Below are 17,891 nucleotides of genomic sequence, written 5' to 3'. Positions count from 1 at the left end.
CATTTCCAAAAAGTGGAACTCTAACTTTAGTAAAGCAGGTACATTATCGGATCCAAACGAAGGCAACTTTACTAGTGACATCCCAAGTTCGGCTCCTTTAAACGTTGAGAGTGAACAATCCCACATAAAAAGACAAAAACGAATATCTCAAAAAAATCTAAATTCCTTGGCATGGTATTGACTTGGTTTCCTTTAGCACTGGCGCAGCATTTTATTGTCTTTCAACGTGATCGCCTCACCAGTGCATCCATCAGGTCAAAAGGTTAATCACCATGGTATAGAGGCGGATTCCTAAGGCTGGGAGATCTTGATAAATCGCTAAACTAATTTGCATTTTTAAAAATAAACCACTAGAAATAGCCTTCAATCCCCCTTTTCCACCACCTCCCCCATCCTACCTCCCCCGTCTTCTTCTCCAAAAAAGCAGACAGACTGACGAGTTGTCCAGGCGACGAGGAAAACACCAATCAGAAAGGAGCAAATGACCTTGGTCTTGCGTGTTTTCAGTGCGCACGTGCCTATCAGTGCAGTGAACACGGTTACCAAGCCAACTGCCATCGATCGAGTTTTTCATTCGCGTACCCACACCTACGAGGGTGTGTTTGCATGCGTGTGTGCATACGCGCGTCCAAGGTCGTATTGACCGTGTCCACGAGGTTGTGGCAAAGCGCGCACTCGTATGTACACACACGCATACGCACGCAAGCGTAGTGATTGACCCACTATGCAATTATCCGTGACCTTGGTCCAACCAATCAGACATGGAGACATGTGGCTACTCCTCTGCTTTTTGCCTAACAATACTTTTTTTGCATTTGTTTGGCTAAATTCATTCCACTGGCGAACATATGAAAAACCTCGATTTGGTTTGACCAAGGTGGGAGAAAGAGGACAACATAAGTCCGAGAATTCTCTTATACAATAAAACAACCCTCAGTTAAAACATCAAAAGGTAAACTTGGTTTTGCTTGCCCGCATTCCTGCCGATGCTGTAGTAATGGTAATAAAAAAGGTTAGAGTATTTTAAAAATGCATTGTTTTTTATTTTCCGGGAAATGAAGTGACTCATCCAGTGATATTAGTAAATAGGGGTCAAGCAAAATAAATTGTCTTCCCATTAAACGATGAATAATCAAGTAATGGGTTTTGCAAAACAAATTTTTATTCACGAGGAGCATTGGCCTTTTGCAAATTATTTATGTCTTTAATGTAAAAAAGGGCTTTTACTTTTTAATTATATTTTTCAAGGCATGAGTTGAACTTGCTGATCCGAGTAACTAATCGAGTATTTGTTTTTTTGTTGCAGGAAAACCCAAATGATCACAAGGAGCTGAATAGTGATAAGATTTGAGCGCTTTACTGGCTAACGGAGGACGGGATTTAACTTATGCACAACTGGTCATGTGCCAGTTGGCAGTTGGGCATCATGTGATCCCAGTGTTACTATTTGCGGCAATCTCCACCCCGTGGCCTTAGCAAATGCGCATTTTGACCTTAAAGTTGAAGAACATGAAACTCCAATCGGTTGCATTTAGGAATGGGAGTAATTTATGTACCAGATGAATGATTTAATTGGTCCCTAGACCATGCTTGACCTGGTGTTTGCCGGGATGAATCACTTTCGCCTAATTGCTTTCGATACTCCGGTTTTGCCCGTCCTCCTTTTGCTGTGGTACTAGTGAGAGTTAGGGAATTTTTTCGTTGAAAGGAGGTTTTCGCGAAAACGGAATAGGAAAGGTTTGATGGATGTCTACCACATTATAACACCTCGTTGTTTACCGTGCAAGAAAATCATCCGATTATCAAGTTATTAAATGGTGGTTCAGTCGGTGAGCAGAGAATATGAACATTTTTTCATATTACTTTTTAAAAAGTCGTTAGAAGGCACTTAAGGTTTCCTTTTTCCCCCTAAAATATGTGTATTTGCCGCCTAAAACTGATTTAAACTGTTTTAATCTCTCTGTACTATCTGACTGCGGCTGGTTTATTCGCAGGATGATCACTTTAGATCTCTATGCCTTGCCTGAGGCCGTAATAGAGCTGATCAGCTCAAGCCATAGAGATTCTCATGGCACCGTAAAGGCATCCAAAATCGGTGGGCCCTGAAGAGCACTCGTTGTTGGAGATACAATTGAAGCCGACTTTCAATCACTGGTGTTCTTTCTTTCCCTCCTGTAAACGCCCTGCCTTCTGCTATCTGTAGTCCCCTTTCTTCCTACTTCCCTACGGCATAGCAACACGGGAGCCAGAGACAACAGACACGGAACTGTCATGGAGACGGGAGGATGTCTGTGCTATATCCCGCTAATTTTAACTGAGCCGCCCTTTTCGGGCTCTTGGTCTATTTCAGTGGGTTCACGTACTATTTTGATGTGGCCTATGACTAGACCATGCTTTCCATCGACCTCGCTCCATGCATTAATCCCTAATCACAAGGAAAGTTGTCTAAAAGGCAGAATTTTGGGTTGCTTTACAGGGCTAGTAATTTCCGTCTACCTCTCTACGCCACATATTTTTTACTTCATTACCGTACAGCCTAAATTCCATCAAGCTAGGGGAAAATTTGATGAAGTTTTGTGTTCATCCACATAATACATGGAACATGAGACAATTCTCCTAGCTACACAGTGATGGGCGTTTTTAAATCAGAGTGGTCCGTCGACACCATAGTTACTATTTGTTTCCAACAGGAAGAAAAATGTGGATCTGACTGCCGAAAACGGGCGAGGCTTTGATAGCCTCTCTGTTGTGGATTCAGTCCTTTACGACCTGCATCTTCCATTGTGACATTTCTCTAGGATTTTGGTGTCTTCTTTAAATTGGTGTTCCTGTTGACTGAGCTAGCTTATTTCTAACATCAATGTAGCAGACTGAGTCTTTCCAGAAGACGTAATAAAATATCACTGTAATGGCCAGTGGGACTATAGCTGTGGATTGAACGCTAAAGAAACTAGGCCCGGATGCAGTAGAGCTCATTTAAGTGATTCATTACTTTGTTTAATTCTATGTTTATTACGCGGACTTTCCAGTCTCCGCGGGTTGTTTACTCGTCCAGTGGCATAGACCATCGGGCGTGACAAGGAGCTCAATAGCCCTTTCAGGTGATAATTACAAAATCTTCTTCCAGTACCGGAATGACTTTCTACGACCTCAGAGGAAACCCAGGTTCCTTAATTGATGGCAGAGTCAAGCGAATTCGATCCAAACGGACAGTCACTCTGCTCACCAGTACTTGGTGTCAGAGAATAAAGAATAGATTTCTGAGTACCCGTTACTGAAGGGTAGTTTAAATCAAGTATGCTTTTGAAAAACTTCCGAATATTGGGTTCTGGAAGGTGGTAACCTGCACATGAAGCGGCCTGGACAAAAAAGAGGGTCTACGTGAAGGTGTCTAGGCTATGCGAACAAAGTGTACAAATGATACCTCTATCTCATCTTTAGAGGTCCCTCCTCATTATGCCAGCCAGCTACACAGATTAAAAATTACAGGTGGAAGTTAACCACTACAGTCGGCTGCGGCTAAAGCAAGCGGTTTGACAACTCCTCAATCTTGAGATCAACACAATTACGCTGGGAAAGAGGGATTTGATCTCAACGAATCGCAGTCGGTCGTATTTAAATGTCTACTGTAGATCTTACAGCGAAGCGATTCCCACTTTTTCAGAAAAAGGTCACCGAAACACATCATGCTCCCCACAGTACATCATTCAGGCATACCTCTCAAAAAGGAATATTTTTAACAAAGCGGTCTGTGAGAAGGCACCATATTCAAAAGGCCTGGTTGGGTCCTAAGCATGTACTCGCACCAGTGACGGCGGGGTCTATGATATGCCATGCAAAACTTATTAATATCTTAAGAAACACTCAAGACGCCAAGAATATAATAAAACAGATCATGAAAATACGTAGGAATTGCTTGTATGAATCCATATTTCAATTTGGGATAGAAAATTGAAAGAACATCATGAATGAAAAAGCACCACTGATATCCTGTCTATTTGTTCCTCTTGTGATTACATCTGTAAGGGACAATTAACTATTTGTTTTAATGCATAGTTAACATTTAAATTTATTCCACACAAAATGTATCTTAATTTTTTTTATTAAAAGCAGTGGTGACATTAGGCTAATTAATTTTCTGTGCATAAAATTATGGATTGATTGGCTTGCAAGGCTATTTTGAAGTTAAAAATCAATTGACTGTAAAACAATTTTTTAACATGATACATTTATAATTGTGTATAAAATAAATTTACAAAAAATTTTTCTGCAAGAATAGAGTCAAAAAATTGCAAAAGTTGGGTAATTTTAATTTTTGGTATAGAATATATGCAAGTTCCATACCCCTTCCATGACCTTGAGGGCTGACGCCTGTGATGGAATCGGAGCTTCACCTCTGGAAGCCCGATAAATAACTGCTTTTTGCCCAATCTTTCTTGCTTCCTTCATTACTCTCAGTTTGCTTTGATTTTGGAATCGTAATGATAACAGGGTTGCGCGCCTTCATAATTGGATGCCCGTCGAAATTTTCCCCACCTCAATCTGTTTTATATCCCGCAGCGGTAACTTCACAAATATCTGTGCGATACAATCAAACATATCGGAATCGGTATACCCATTTTTCAAGTGCCTACCCGAGGACAATCGGCAAAGGACGCTTCTTCTTAGGCTTATTCGCTGTTGGCGGGATTTACTTTACTTACTTTGGCGGGTATGTTATGGATTCAGTAAATGGCAAAATAACGAAATTCAGTGTAGATTGGCTAGACACGAAAGTAGATCAATGGAGTCAGAAGGAAAAGGGGAATCTCAAGCCGACCAAGGTTGACTGTCAAACGGAATATCACTCAAAGAAGGAAATTGAAGATATCGAGGAGGAAACTGGAGAAAAGCCAAAAGTGAAGAACACTTTTCGTACACGAAAGGTGTGTAAAACTTGATCTGATCCTCCCTATTTTCCCATATCTTTAGTTTTTGATGGGTCAGTTTGTTTAGCCCATTTCTCGAACGCTTATGTAGTTCACGCCTTTTATAAAAATGGTCAAGTACACTGTATGGCATTGTTATTTTCTTTTTTCTCGCATTTGGCGCCCCTTGTTTTGGCGATTGGTTCGGCTTGAAATGAGTGTATATGTCAAGACTCATCATCTATGTACCTAACTTGTTTTCTACGAGTTGCGGGGTTTGGTGTTTCTGTATTTTTTCGCCCCAGGTGTCGAATTTTCTCCTCTTAAACAGTATGATCGTTAATTTTTGTCTACGTAATTGCTGAATGCGTTTGATTTACTGAAATAAACCACCTTTAGGCAGTATGTATAACTCGTTTTGTGTACGAAATTTTCAGCTTAGGAGTTAGTAAATTCGAAATAATGATGTTTTAATCCTGATGAACATGAGACCTTCAGAATCTTTATTTGTCCATATCTGTGTTTATTTGGCACTTGACGGTTCTACGCTACGGAAAAATAAACTATTCTACTAATGGCAACATTCACGAATCTCGAGTTTAGCAGTCTTTCACAAGAATGGTAAACTGTACTAGATTGAATTGGATTCACTTGTGAATTCTGAAAAGTCATCAAAAGCAACATTTTTACTAATCGTAAATTCAACCTACGGAGTAGGTTTCATCGAGTACCAGCCTGAACCCTTACTGCCAAAATCTTTCACCGCCTATTGCTCGCAGTTCATCGCTTATGAGGATCGCATTCGAGCCTATTCGACCCCAGACAAGATATTCCGCTACTTCGCCACGCTGAAGCGTGTAGACGAGGACGGCACTTCAGAGGTCTTTATGACTCCAGACGACTTCCTTCGCGCCATCACACCCGGTCTGAAACAGCCTGATGGGTTGGATCTCGATGCTTTTATCAAATTCGATCCCAAGGTGAGACCAACCGATGTGCTTGGTAGTGAAGGTCAATTTTGGCTTCCGGGCTGCTTGACCGGTGTGTTTTATTACGATTTGACCTCCTACCTGGGTGATTTACGTGTTTTGTTTCAATTTGGTCTTAAACGGCTTAACTACGATGTTTAACACAAAGCAGTTAAGCCGGGTCCGCCTTACTTTGTGATAGAATTGTCACTATTAATTGCGGCTAACTGAGACTGTTTTTCGAACTATTACCTTAAAGTGGCCAGTTCTTCAAAGTTTTGCTGTGTTAAGAGTCGGTGTTGTCGAAGTCACTAGATTTAGGACTCTGTGTTCATCCCTCTAGACGTGATGAAACACACCTTTAGGATGGCTGGGGTACTAGGTACATTAGTCGCTCTATTTCATCGACCAGTTGTGGTAAAATCTCGGAATGTTGAAAACTCCTGTGCAGTCAGATGTTGGAATGTCCAAAGATCGTTTACTGGGGGCAAACTATCTGCGATCGCGGACACAACCCGAAGCATCAAAGGCGCAGTGCCTAGCTGACTAGCTTATAGCTAAGCAATTAAAACATGCGCGGAATGTCGAAGTACTTCTCAACTGGCGAACGGTAAATGACTGAAGGTAGTCTTCTATTCTAAAGCTGTGTGCAATATGTGGAGATTCCCTAATTGTTTAGAGAAGGCTAAATTGCCCTAAAGTCAGCCACTTTATCTTCCTTTCTTTGTTGTTAAGACATAGAAAAATGTCGTATCTTACTAGCAGATGCAATACGATCGCGCTATGAATTTAAAATTATGGATTCCAGGTGGGATGTACTCAATTCATTTGTGGTAAAAGATGAGGACGTCTTTAACAATTGTAATACTTTTCTTCACAATAGAAACGGTTTTTTAATTTTTGATATGCTAGGTTAGTTGGGAAATAACTGAATTTGGGCAGCTCCAATACCCGGATTAACGTAGAGTTTGGGTGATTACCAGAATTACACCTATTTAGAAGGTTTCTTTTAATCCTACCGAGAAGATTACTGACTATTTGGAAGCAATTACATTAGAAGTAGATAAAACCATTTTTCCAGGAGCCACACCCCTAATAGACTGACTGTCAGAATAAATATCAACGATACCCTGATGTTAGACAGAGGATCTGTGGAAGGGTAAACTGCAGGAAACGCCTTTGCGTACATCGGTTGAAAATTTTCTCACTGTGGGATAGAGGCTAGACAAAACAAACAGTTAGCTCCGACTACCTCCGTTTCTACCATATAATTATCCACTGTCAAGAAAAGGTAATGATCACTTCAAGAAACTCGTCAGCGGACACCAAGGACAAAGGTGGGAATGAGGGTGAGGTTGAAAGGGCACCTCTTCCCACCCTAAAGTGCAGATCTTCTGATGGTTCAGTTTTGGGTTAGGGATGAGACCTCTACCTGGTTTGTGAAGAAAGCATTTCCTTCCAACCCATTAGCTAGTTCTGCCTATTTCCAAAAAAAGAAGTTTTTCTTGCACAGGTTAGGCTGTATCGTATCTCACCGTGTTGAGTCGGCAGATCCTAGTTGTAATCGCTTCTTGAGCTTCCGTGAGTGAAGAATTCATAGCGAACGGTGGCTTCTGTAGTGCACTAGATATAAAGCAAGCGCAGTCCTAGAAGTGGTGGGTAGATGGAGGATACAAGATTCATTTGAAGGCAACCAATGCCATGTCATTGCGCTTAATTAAGGCCGGATTAAACAAATCCCCATTACAAATCGGTTGATCTGCTAAGTAACAAACACCTTAAAATGAACTATGAATCGAAGCAATGAGCAGCTTGACAGTCTTTGACACATTGTATGCCATCTTCTGATATATCGGTTGCCCCTCATAAATCGGCAAACGACCCACAAATGTGGTGTTTTTGTAGGGTAATTCCTTAATAAAAACACCCCAAATCATTTTTGGGTGTTCCGCTTCTTCATAGTGAACAAACTCAACTCCTACCCCAGTTTAACGGGAATTTTGTGATCGGCTCGCTATTTTAGAGCTCATAAAAGAAAAGACCTCGTTAAAAGGAGTGGATGTTGTGTCCCCTGCCATGCTTGCAAGCTCGACTCAGTGTTTAGTCCATATCTGGATGGCCTTGATAAAAGTTTTTCAATGTAGATTAACCGACCTAGAGCAGTCTCTGCTTCAATGCTGCATTTCTGCTGATCGAATGCGGAGGGATGGCTTGGTATCCACTAGTACCCACTGACTTTTCGGAATTGAAAATATCCACCGCTTCAATAAATTGCTTCGTATCTTGTACGATTTTACGCCAGATTATACATCGATGAGGTATGCATTTTACACGTTGAAGCGGCAGCTGTAACTGTGGGCTGGGAACCATGACAACCGGAATCGTCACTGTGGTGAATATCTCACATCGGCTTGAAGCTTCTCTAAATTTGGGTGGATGTTTGCAGGTTTTGCAATTTTGGTCACACGAAATATCATTCATAAACACTCTTTGACATTGACACTGTTATGCATGTGACCCGAGCGTGTGCACCGAGCATTAGCAACGACAACAGGCCACTATTTCGCATAGTACCGCCACGATATGATCCCAGTTTGACTTGAAAACTATTTTACTTACAGCCCTTTTTTGTCGGCTTTTTTTGTCCAAAAACCACAAGAATTTAACGCCAATGGATACCTTCTTTTTTCCCTTATAGAAGGACCAGTTGAATCTGAACATTCCGAAAGACTCAATCTTCTATTGCTTTGGCAATAACGCTCTGATTTCGTTCACCGACTTTGTTTTTCTCCTAACCGTGATATCCAGTATGTAGTTTCCATCTCTCTGTCCGTTTATCTGTATGTTCATTTATCTGTTCATCTGTCTGGCACTCTATTTCTTTCAAAAATGACTGCGCATGTCCGTTTCATTTTTCAGCACCTCAACGACAATTTGAAATTGCCTTCCGCATGTTTGATATCAATGGAGATGGTGAATTGGAGGCCAGTGAATTTGATGTGGTAAGGTGATGTGTGATTCACCCTTGTCTGGTTAATTCAATTCTGAAATTATTTTTCTGTCACACTCGTCAATTTGAGGTGATCTAAAACTCATTCTCTTGGCGAATCTCTTAAAAAGGCGTGAAGTTTAAAATGATCCTTTACCCTTGACAGTGAATAGGGAACCACCGAGATCACCTTGTCGATGGCTCTCAGGAATGTTTAACGTAAATGGTGAAACAGTCTTGGAAGTTAAACAAATGGTTCTGCTTGCATTGACAGGTGACAATAGGCGTCACTGCATTCCCTGAAGAAATATGTTTGCTTGGCGTTTGGTTCCCTGCAGATGCAACCGTTCACTGGGAATTCTTCACTTACGGATGGTCAAGGAGCAATTACAGCCAAGACCTGGCTACTCGTTACGGTAGGATACGATACGATACAACGGAACCTGTGCAAGAAAAAAACTTCATCGAAAACAGTCAAAATTAGTTAAGGAGTTGGCAGGAGATGTTTTTTTCAAAAGACGGGGAAAAGCCACATTGTTAATCCCACAAAACTGACCCGTGAGAAGATATGCACCTTAAGGTGGGAAGGGGTACTGCTTCAACTTACCCTCGGCCTCATCCTCCGTGTCCCTTGACAGGGTTCCTTGATAGGTTCATCACCTTTTTGGACACTAGACGATCATATGGTCGTATGCAAAGTGTAGACAGTTGAGATTGAGAAAGAAATGGAGTTGGCTAGGACTTACAAAGAGTTACTCGGACTTATACGGCTACTTTAATACCTTTTCTTGAATACTGTTATAAAATAATAGGTTGGTGTTTCCTTATCTGTCGGTATTTACTGTGAAAAGCAGCCTTATTTGCCCTGTTCCTCATCTGGTAGTTGCTTAGGCGGTTGCCTGAATACCCTCAAGACTTTGGTAGGGTGGGCACTCGCAATTATGATTTTTTTCCGCATTCCTCGTGGTCGTAAGTGCTGCCGGCTGGACAGCCGCGGCATACTGGGCAAGTATGCCGACGGAATTCCCGTCTACAGTGCTTTGTATCCACTACGAAAATGCAGCCACTCACAAACCATTCTAAGGGCTGTGGGGGGCGAAACTTTATTCGGTAATTCGGTAAATCTGTGCTCCTGCCACTTAGTTATCCAGATTAGATCAGAACGTTGATCTCGTTGTTCATGCTTTGTTTGAGCAGCTAATTTGCCAGGTACAATCGGCCATTGGATAGGCTCAGTCATATCATTACCCTCTCCAGTGAAAATGGGTGGAAGGTTGAAGGAAAGGATGGGCATCATCAAAGGGCCCAAGTTCTCTTGTTTTTTCCCAATAAAATACCTTTATCAGCAATTCATACTCAGTCGTCTTGAGAGCGAGAAACTTCACGTTGCGTCTGGCGACAACAGAGGCTGGTCGGGAGAGCATCACATGGAGACTGGGAAGGAGAATGGCCTAAATCGATTCATTTCTCTCCCTCACTCCTGACATGAAACAAAACTGGGGTCAAAGTCCTAAAAAGTGACGGGTTTTCTCGTTTGCATACATTCACTTTTTAGATCTGGCCTACGGATAAATGGAAAATTTTGCCTATTTATGTGTCTATTCTTTTGATTTACCAGGTTCGTGGAGTCATTCTCGACACCACGGCTATGGGTCGTCGACATCGAGATCACTCTACAACAGGCAGCACCTTGAAATCGGTGAGCCAAAGTGCTCTACACGACTACTTCTTTGGATCAGATGGAAAGCAGAAGTTGAAAATCTCCAAGTTCTTGGAGTTTCAGTCTCGACTTCAAGAGGAGATTACTCAGCTAGAGGTGAGTTCGGTATTTTATTAACTCGAAAAGGAAAGCTAGGCTATCAATTATTAATTTACTTTCTGGTGAGAGTTTGAAACTGATCTCTCTGAACATTTAATATGTCTAATGAAAAATATGTCATCCGGCTGCGTTGTTTGTAATCAAAGCGGAAATCTTCCTAAAGGGAACTTCTATTCAACGAATCTACCAATGCTTTCCTTTGTGTTTCAAACTGTCCTCTCCATTTCTGTCTCTCTTTTACTTACCGCCCGTCTATTCTATTTCCCATGTGGTCTTGTGAGTGTTTAGTATCGAGGAATGACATGAGGGGAATGCGGAGTATGCGGATGAGGCACTACCTCCTTCCCATTCTCCTTTCCTCTTTGTCAAGGGTAAATTTTGCAAGTGTATGTGGTCTTGGGTTGTCTCGTAGGGGGTTGAACTTTCTTCCTCAAATTCGTGGTAAAGGATTGCGTCTATCGTTTGTCATGCCCCCAGGCAAGCATAGTCTTCTGAGGGTGAAGCGATGTGTCTTCCATGTGCTGTGCAGTGAGTGAATCGTTTGTAGATACGTGATGCTATATTTGTCCACTTAATGAAGGTCAGAATACAAAAGGGCGTTTCTCTTCACAAACCACTGAGTCGGTCGGCAAACAAACTAAAGTGGACTGCAAAATTATTTTAGGCGATGCGAAGAAGAGAAGACCGAGTCGATTGCCTTTGGAATGTGACATTTGTAACCAGTTTGCTTATTTTCTGCTACAACTTGTCCAGTTGGTGCGACTCTGGGCAAATTGTTCAATCACTCACGTCAAAAATGCCCAAGAGTTGTTCTCGTCACGTAGCCACGACCGCTATGCAGTCAGCTTTGAGGAGGATTAATCATTTTCTCTGCACTACGTCCCACTACAGTATACCTCACATTCTCTCCAAATCTCCTCCGGTTTTGAAGCTGAGCCTAGAATAGACAAGTTCGGGCCATACCAATCAGGTTCAGCTGAGTCCGCGGAAAATGGTGTGGTGAATACAAGAAATCCCACCGTATCTATAGCCTGACGTATTTCTAGCCTCTACGATATGCACTTTTGAACAGTTGCCCTGCGAGTTCTTCCAACGTAATATGGCTACCTGTTTGATGACCTGACAGATTGCCTTCATGTCTCTCTTTTTGTCAATTTACAAGAATTTGTTGATAGAAAATCTCCCGCCTTCTTCTATTCTCCCCCCACTTTTTCCCTCAGTTCGACTTTGGAGAGCGTTTATTGAGAAACTGTTGGAAGAATTTGGATCGGTTTTTGTCCTTCTTTTATAATTCGAGTCTTTTTCAATCGTTGACAATAAATTAGGGAAATAAAGGGTCAGTCTATCCATTAAAGTATGTTTCAGGAGTAAGCTTTCTGTCTTGAGACGTTTCGTTGTCGTTATTTAACTTCTCTACCCTCCCTCAAAATGACCTTGAGGGGCGCTAAATTAAGGAGCGAATTTACTCATTTGTTTCTTTTCGACCCCAGTTCAAGAGGCTACAGCAAGATACGCGGGTAAGTGCGTGCACGGCCGAGCGCATGATCACCCCACTTTCAACTGCCTCTAGGGTCAGTGACCTTTTTGTGTCTTGATTTTGCCACCTTGTCCAGGGTGTGTCGTCGAGTGCTTAATAATTGCCTGTTCCAGTCAAAGTCGCCTGTGAAAATGTCTTGATTAAGACGAAAACATACGCTGTAGGAGTAGTTCAACATTTGTTAGTGAATTAAATCGCCCGGTGCAGTGGAGAGCATTACATTATTGTTTCGTGCTCATAAGGTAACAAAAGAGTGTGATCGAGCGCTTACCCAGCGACCACTAAAGGCTAGAAATCTGGTTAGAAATTGCGCCTCTAATGCTCTAACGTCAATAATTTTGGGTTAAAATTCTTCCTGTTCTACCCAGTGTGCTCTATCATCCCGGGAATCGGATTGGAGATTACCTCTCTAGGTCGTGTTCTGATTGGCCACTTTTGGACCACTTGAAGTATTGATCCGGAGGGGGAAGCACAATAGTCACTTTCATCCAACCACAACAATCAACTCTATTACAGGCTTTTTCACCCCTTAAGTGAATTAGAGGGGCTAGTACAAAGTGTTCTGTTGAATTTCTGATTGAAAATATGCTTTACAATCAGATTTGGCTTCTAGTTTTTCAACTTTCAAGAGTAAAATATTGGGCTTACTTTGAAGCAGGACATTGGCAAATTTACTTTTATCATTCATAAGGATATTTCCACGTACTTTTTGCACGATTCTGCAGTAGTTTTTGTTTACGTTTTTGATTTTTCGGCGTCTTGATTGCCTCCAAGTGCACTGACCTTTATCTGACATTGATTGTGCAGCACTCTCAATACCATGTCCTCCACAGCTTAAATGTATTAACTAATTGTCTGTACTTATTTTTTTCTCTCAATTTTGTTCAGTTTGAACGCTACGCCCCCAAAGAGGGACGAATTACGGAGCAAGCTTTTGCCAAGTCTTTGCTCACTTATGCAGGGTTCTCGGAGAACAAGCGACGACTAATGTTGCGACGAGTGAAGAAGAAGTTCCCAGAGGATGATATCGAAACTTCTGTGGTGAGTCTACACAGCTGTTACATGAGGCACTGAATGACTCTCCATTTTTTCTTAATTGGTATCTTCTCCTTTGATCCCTTTGCAACCATCTACTGGTCGGCCAATCAGAGATGCCTTCCACTTTGGATAATGCTTGAATGGTCCTTGATCTCAAGAAAAGATGGTAAAATTATCATCCTTCATTAATCTCTTGGAAGACATCAGATTTTAAGATTCAACGACAAAAGCTGATTAATTTATGTAAAGCGATCGGACACTCCTTTTCCGCCACGTTGAATTAATGTGTTTACCTTCACTGGGATTCTCAACTTCTTAAGAGGAGCAAATTAAAATTACCAACCCGTCAATTTTAGGGTTGATAGGTTGAGTAGATTTATTTCCCGTATCCTGAGCATCTCCCTCTAATTCTTGGAGTAGAATGAACGCTCTAGGTCTTTTTTCCCTTGTCTTCGCAGTCGGGAGTTATCTGCTGGACCATTTGGCGGTATTTTCCGTAAACAAAATTTCGTCTGCTAATATTACTGTGATCGTATCTCTTCTTCTTTCACTTATGCGGTCAATTCTTTTAATGAGAGACCTTTTATCCATCAGCTTTCGGAGGTTTTATCCACAGCCATTATCTCGTTACTATGGTACCGGTGTATTATGAATGCTTGACTGTCAAGGAAGTAGCCTCTATTTTTATGCTGACTGGGCGATTATTGGATGGGCGAACGATATGCTGAAGGGGTGGATAAGCTAGTGGGTTTATGCATTACCTGGCAGGTGAATGAGAACCGAATAGAGCGATGGTTCGACGAACAGTTGGGTAGAATGGATAGACAGGCGGACAGGCAGATGAAATAATGAGTTGATGAGTGTTTGGATGGTTGATCGACTTGGTGAAGAAATGAGTAGATTGACGGATGGTTAAAGGAAGGAATGCTTAAATAGACAGTTGACTTGTCGAACGAGTGGATGAATAGATAAAATGAAGACACGTGAGTTATGAATGAAGAGGTGGACTTAGGTGTTTTTTTCCTACTGGATAGGTGACCAATTGAGTGAATAGCAAAAAAAGTGGATGTTTGGGCTGATGGAGGATTGAATCAAAAAACTGACGGTGGGATAAATGAATGAATGGGGTAGCTGCTGGGATTAACTATCAGCAGTGGAGATGGGTGGGTTTGGGAACGGTAGGAGGATGATTAAATGACGGATTTAGTGCATACGTTTTGCTACACACTTTTGAGGCAATTGACAGGTGATGTATAGATGAATGGATGGGTAGATGTATGGGTGAATACGGGTTGGATGGATTGATGAGGTCAGCAATGTTGCTTTATTTATCGTATGGATAAATAGATAGATATAAATATGTATATGTGAGGAATAATTGCAAGGACGATTTACTGAATGGAGAGATGATAGGAAATGGGTTGAAGAATGAATGAATGCATGAATAGATGTTTTGAAGAGTTTTGAATGGGTGATTGTGTAACGGGCGTGTGATTGGATAGGAGTGTCAAAAAATGTCTTTGCATGAATGAATGAGCAGTTTTACGGATTGTTATACACAAATACTGACAGATAAAGTTATAAACGGAAGGCACAATAAATAAACAAATTGTTTGACCTCTTTATTGCCCTGTCGAGAGACTTTCGTGTTCCCTCTTTTTCTGTAGGGTATCACATTTAAAGAATTCCTCGATTTCACCTGTCTTCTGCGTTGCGTCTCGGAGTTGGACACAGCGCTCACTTTTCACACCCTGGCTGGTGCCGCCATCGATCCGGCCACCTTCCTCCATGTCTCGAAGGTTGTTGCTCACGTCGAGTTGACACCCCATCTTGTGGATGTCGTGTTCACACTGTTCGACGAAAATGGTAGGCCTGGAACTTGATTAGGTGCTTTTATTTTGTTAGACGAGTAAATAGTCTTATTTTCAATGTCACGGATTTGGACTCGAGTTGTCCTCCTTCACTCTGTTTCTTTTTAATTAGAATTTGTTTTCTTTGAAGAGAAAGGTGGGCATTTGGCACGACCTAATCACTCGTAAGTCGGTGAATACATTCATTTTGTAGAATAGGTGGTTGGGCCTGTGGATATGCCTGTCGAAGAAGGCCAGGGGTCAATTTCAAGGATTTTTACACACTTTGAACGATGGAGCAATTAATCTGCTTAGCAATCGCTTTATCAGTAGGCGAATCTAGGCGCCTCCTACATTTTCATGCGAAGGTAACTCATTTTGTGATTTGATGATTTTAATGTTCGGAACCTGTCAAGCCCCCCTCTATGCTTGTAAGGGGTTCATTTGCTTACTCGTGAAAACGATTTGCCACCTTCCCGAATGAATCGGACTCCTTGAGTTACCTTGGTTAATAAAATGGAAGGTCCATTCCTTCTAATCTGGCCATTCCAAAATGTGCTGTTTTCTCGATTCAATTTAGCCTATCCTGAGTTTGTTCATAAGCCAACAGAATCCCAAATCCTACCTCTCCTTGAGGTCAGTATAAACCACAGCACTGCGAAAGGGATTTTATCATTCACTCACAGAAGCATTAAGAAGCTATGAGTGCCATGACACTTTGGCCATACTACCAAGGCGGAATTACAGCCCGAGGAGATTAAGGAACCCGCGCAATTGACTAATGCATTAAAACAAATGTTGCATCACTTCATGTCATTAAACTGGTAATCCTAATTTTGTTGGTTAAGGGACCTTGTTTTGATGAATTTGTACATATGATACCACTACTCGATTTCTTGACCTGTAAATTTTCTCTACTTTCAACATTCTTCAGACAACTTCCTACACCATCTTGACTTTAGAGATTTGTTTGTTTGGAAGGGTTTCGAAATTCCACGATTCCGTCACTTGGAATCCCAGTAAAATATTTTTTTGGAAGCCATTCATGTCTATCTTGCCTTCTCTGCGAGCGACGTCACTTTGTTTAGCCAAAAAATTTGATAGGAGTGACGTTTTTATCCAATTCATCTTTACGTGAATCTTTATGTGCGATAATAGAGCTACTTTCGAAGCCTTCATCATTCACTTCCCATTTCGTTGACTGAGGATGAGGCTAAGCAGTGTCTTACCTCCCCCTCCCAACCTCTCCCATTCCTATCCCAAAATTCAAATGTTCTCCTGGGCAGGTCTTCAGCGGCGACGCGCTGTTCTTCACTATCTAGGATAGGGGGCCTTTTTAGTCATGTGGCATCGTTGAGACATCACCGGATTAAAATTATTTCTTGTACTATTTCTGGCCGGCACTTTCTACTGCTACGCATTGGATTTGACAAGAAGCCACCGTTACGGGGGAACGGAGGTAAACCCGATTCTTCCAGGTGACAGTGTCGTATCAAAATATGTAGCGCTTTGAGTCTTCCCCGAAGTCCCAAGTAGGACATGCTACGAGTAAGTCTTTCCTTTTCGTTATAGATGACGGTCAGCTGAGCTACAAGGAGTTCGTGCAGGTGATGAAGAATCGCCTATTTCGAGGTCTGGACAAACCGATGGACACGGGATTCATCCGCTTCCTCAACGCTATCGTTTACTGCGTCCAACATGAGATTCGGCGAAGGCTGGATTGAGAAAGGAGGTGGGCAGGCAGAGAGATGGACATTGTAGTTTGGCTGCATTAATGAAATCTGTGTTTGACCTATTCGAGGGGGAAGTGAATTCACTTTATCCCTTCTTGTGGCCCCATTTGGGTTTCGGGGACTTCGGGTTGCTAGGCTTGGTTGGCTGTTGTGCAAAACAGGTAGCCAAGTCCATAAGTGTCGCACGGGGTGTTCTGGCTGCCAAGTTCCCGAAGATCGGATATCGGGCGGTAGAAGGGAGGTAGAAGAAATCTGGGGTTACTTGTAATTGTTTACTCGATATCAACACACGCTGCTTAAATGTTGGCATTAAATGACTGAGGATGTCATTTTCTTGGCCACTTTCTCGAATTGATCTACAAAATCTCCAAATAAACAAAATGATGAAACCAAACCGATAGGTTAGTTCGGCGGTATTGCGATGTTAAATCCTTCAACAAAGTAGCGCAAAATATGTTATTTTAACTTTGGAAAAAGTTTTACAACAGATCGTAAATGAAAAAGTGGTATCTTATTTAAGCTTAAACGCGGATTTGACTAGTTAAAATTATTCAATACTAGCCTTATTGAGCACAACTAGCCCAATTTGGCCTACGATGTCAGGCGTTGCTCTTTCTGATGGGTCAGTTACAAAGTTCTGCTACGACTTTGTTATTCCCACTGCTCTTTCAACTGTTTGTCATCCGTTTGTATGTGCTCGAACTCTTATGATGGTAAATTGTGTCCTTTTTTGCTCACTTCGTGTCTTGCAGCTGGGTCACGAGTTTGAGCCGCCTACTCTCGGAAGGAACCTTATTGGGCTGCAGCGGTACATGTATCCAAATGTTTTCAATTACAGTATGCGTCTTATTTTACATGTTATTGAATTTGTAGTTGGCCATTTACGGGAAGATGTCGGTCTCTTCCCTATATTCACTGTGGGTCTGCCGGCCTCTATTATTGGTTCGGCCATTAAGTCGTCCGTGTGTGAATGCTATTTACGTGTAAGTTGCATGTGGGCTCGTTTTTTTCATAAAAGCACTATGCAGTCGTTGCGCGAATTCCCGTTTT

At 41.8% G+C, this 17,891-nt stretch overlaps 2 protein-coding genes across 2 annotated transcripts in view; both read left to right on the top strand. All coding sequences in view use genetic code 11, as the record gives it.

The window, feature by feature from the left end:
• Positions 1 to 4,718: 4,718 nt before the first annotated feature.
• On the top strand, positions 4,719 to 16,832 carry EGR_06575 (Calcium-binding atopy-related autoantigen; the record flags this gene model as incomplete). Its single annotated transcript, XM_024495824.1, has 9 exons — positions 4,719 to 4,925; positions 5,687 to 5,887; positions 8,574 to 8,682; positions 8,795 to 8,877; positions 10,483 to 10,680; positions 12,174 to 12,254; positions 13,109 to 13,261; positions 14,926 to 15,124; positions 16,681 to 16,832. The coding sequence occupies 9 exons, from the start codon at positions 4,719 to 4,721 to the stop codon at positions 16,830 to 16,832; spliced, it is 1,383 nt and encodes a 460-aa protein (XP_024349784.1).
• Positions 16,833 to 17,437: 605 nt separating this feature from the next.
• The window catches only part of EGR_06574 (Mitochondrial carrier protein), a gene marked incomplete at both ends in the record, with an annotated part of 5,778 nt that continues 5,324 nt past the window's right edge, over positions 17,438 to 17,891 (top strand). Inside the window, 3 exons of the mRNA XM_024495823.1 lie at positions 17,438 to 17,554; positions 17,594 to 17,678; positions 17,715 to 17,824. Coding sequence (XP_024349783.1) covers positions 17,438 to 17,554; positions 17,594 to 17,678; positions 17,715 to 17,824 — 312 coding nt within the window. The remainder of the gene's footprint in view (positions 17,555 to 17,593; positions 17,679 to 17,714; positions 17,825 to 17,891) is intronic.

Source organism: Echinococcus granulosus, assembly GCF_000524195.1.
Source record: "Echinococcus granulosus chromosome Unknown EG_S00059, whole genome shotgun sequence".
Classification (NCBI taxonomy): Eukaryota; Metazoa; Platyhelminthes; class Cestoda; order Cyclophyllidea; family Taeniidae; genus Echinococcus; species Echinococcus granulosus.
Note: the sequence above shows the minus strand (reverse complement) of the source record. Positions and strands in the feature narration are given on the sequence as shown.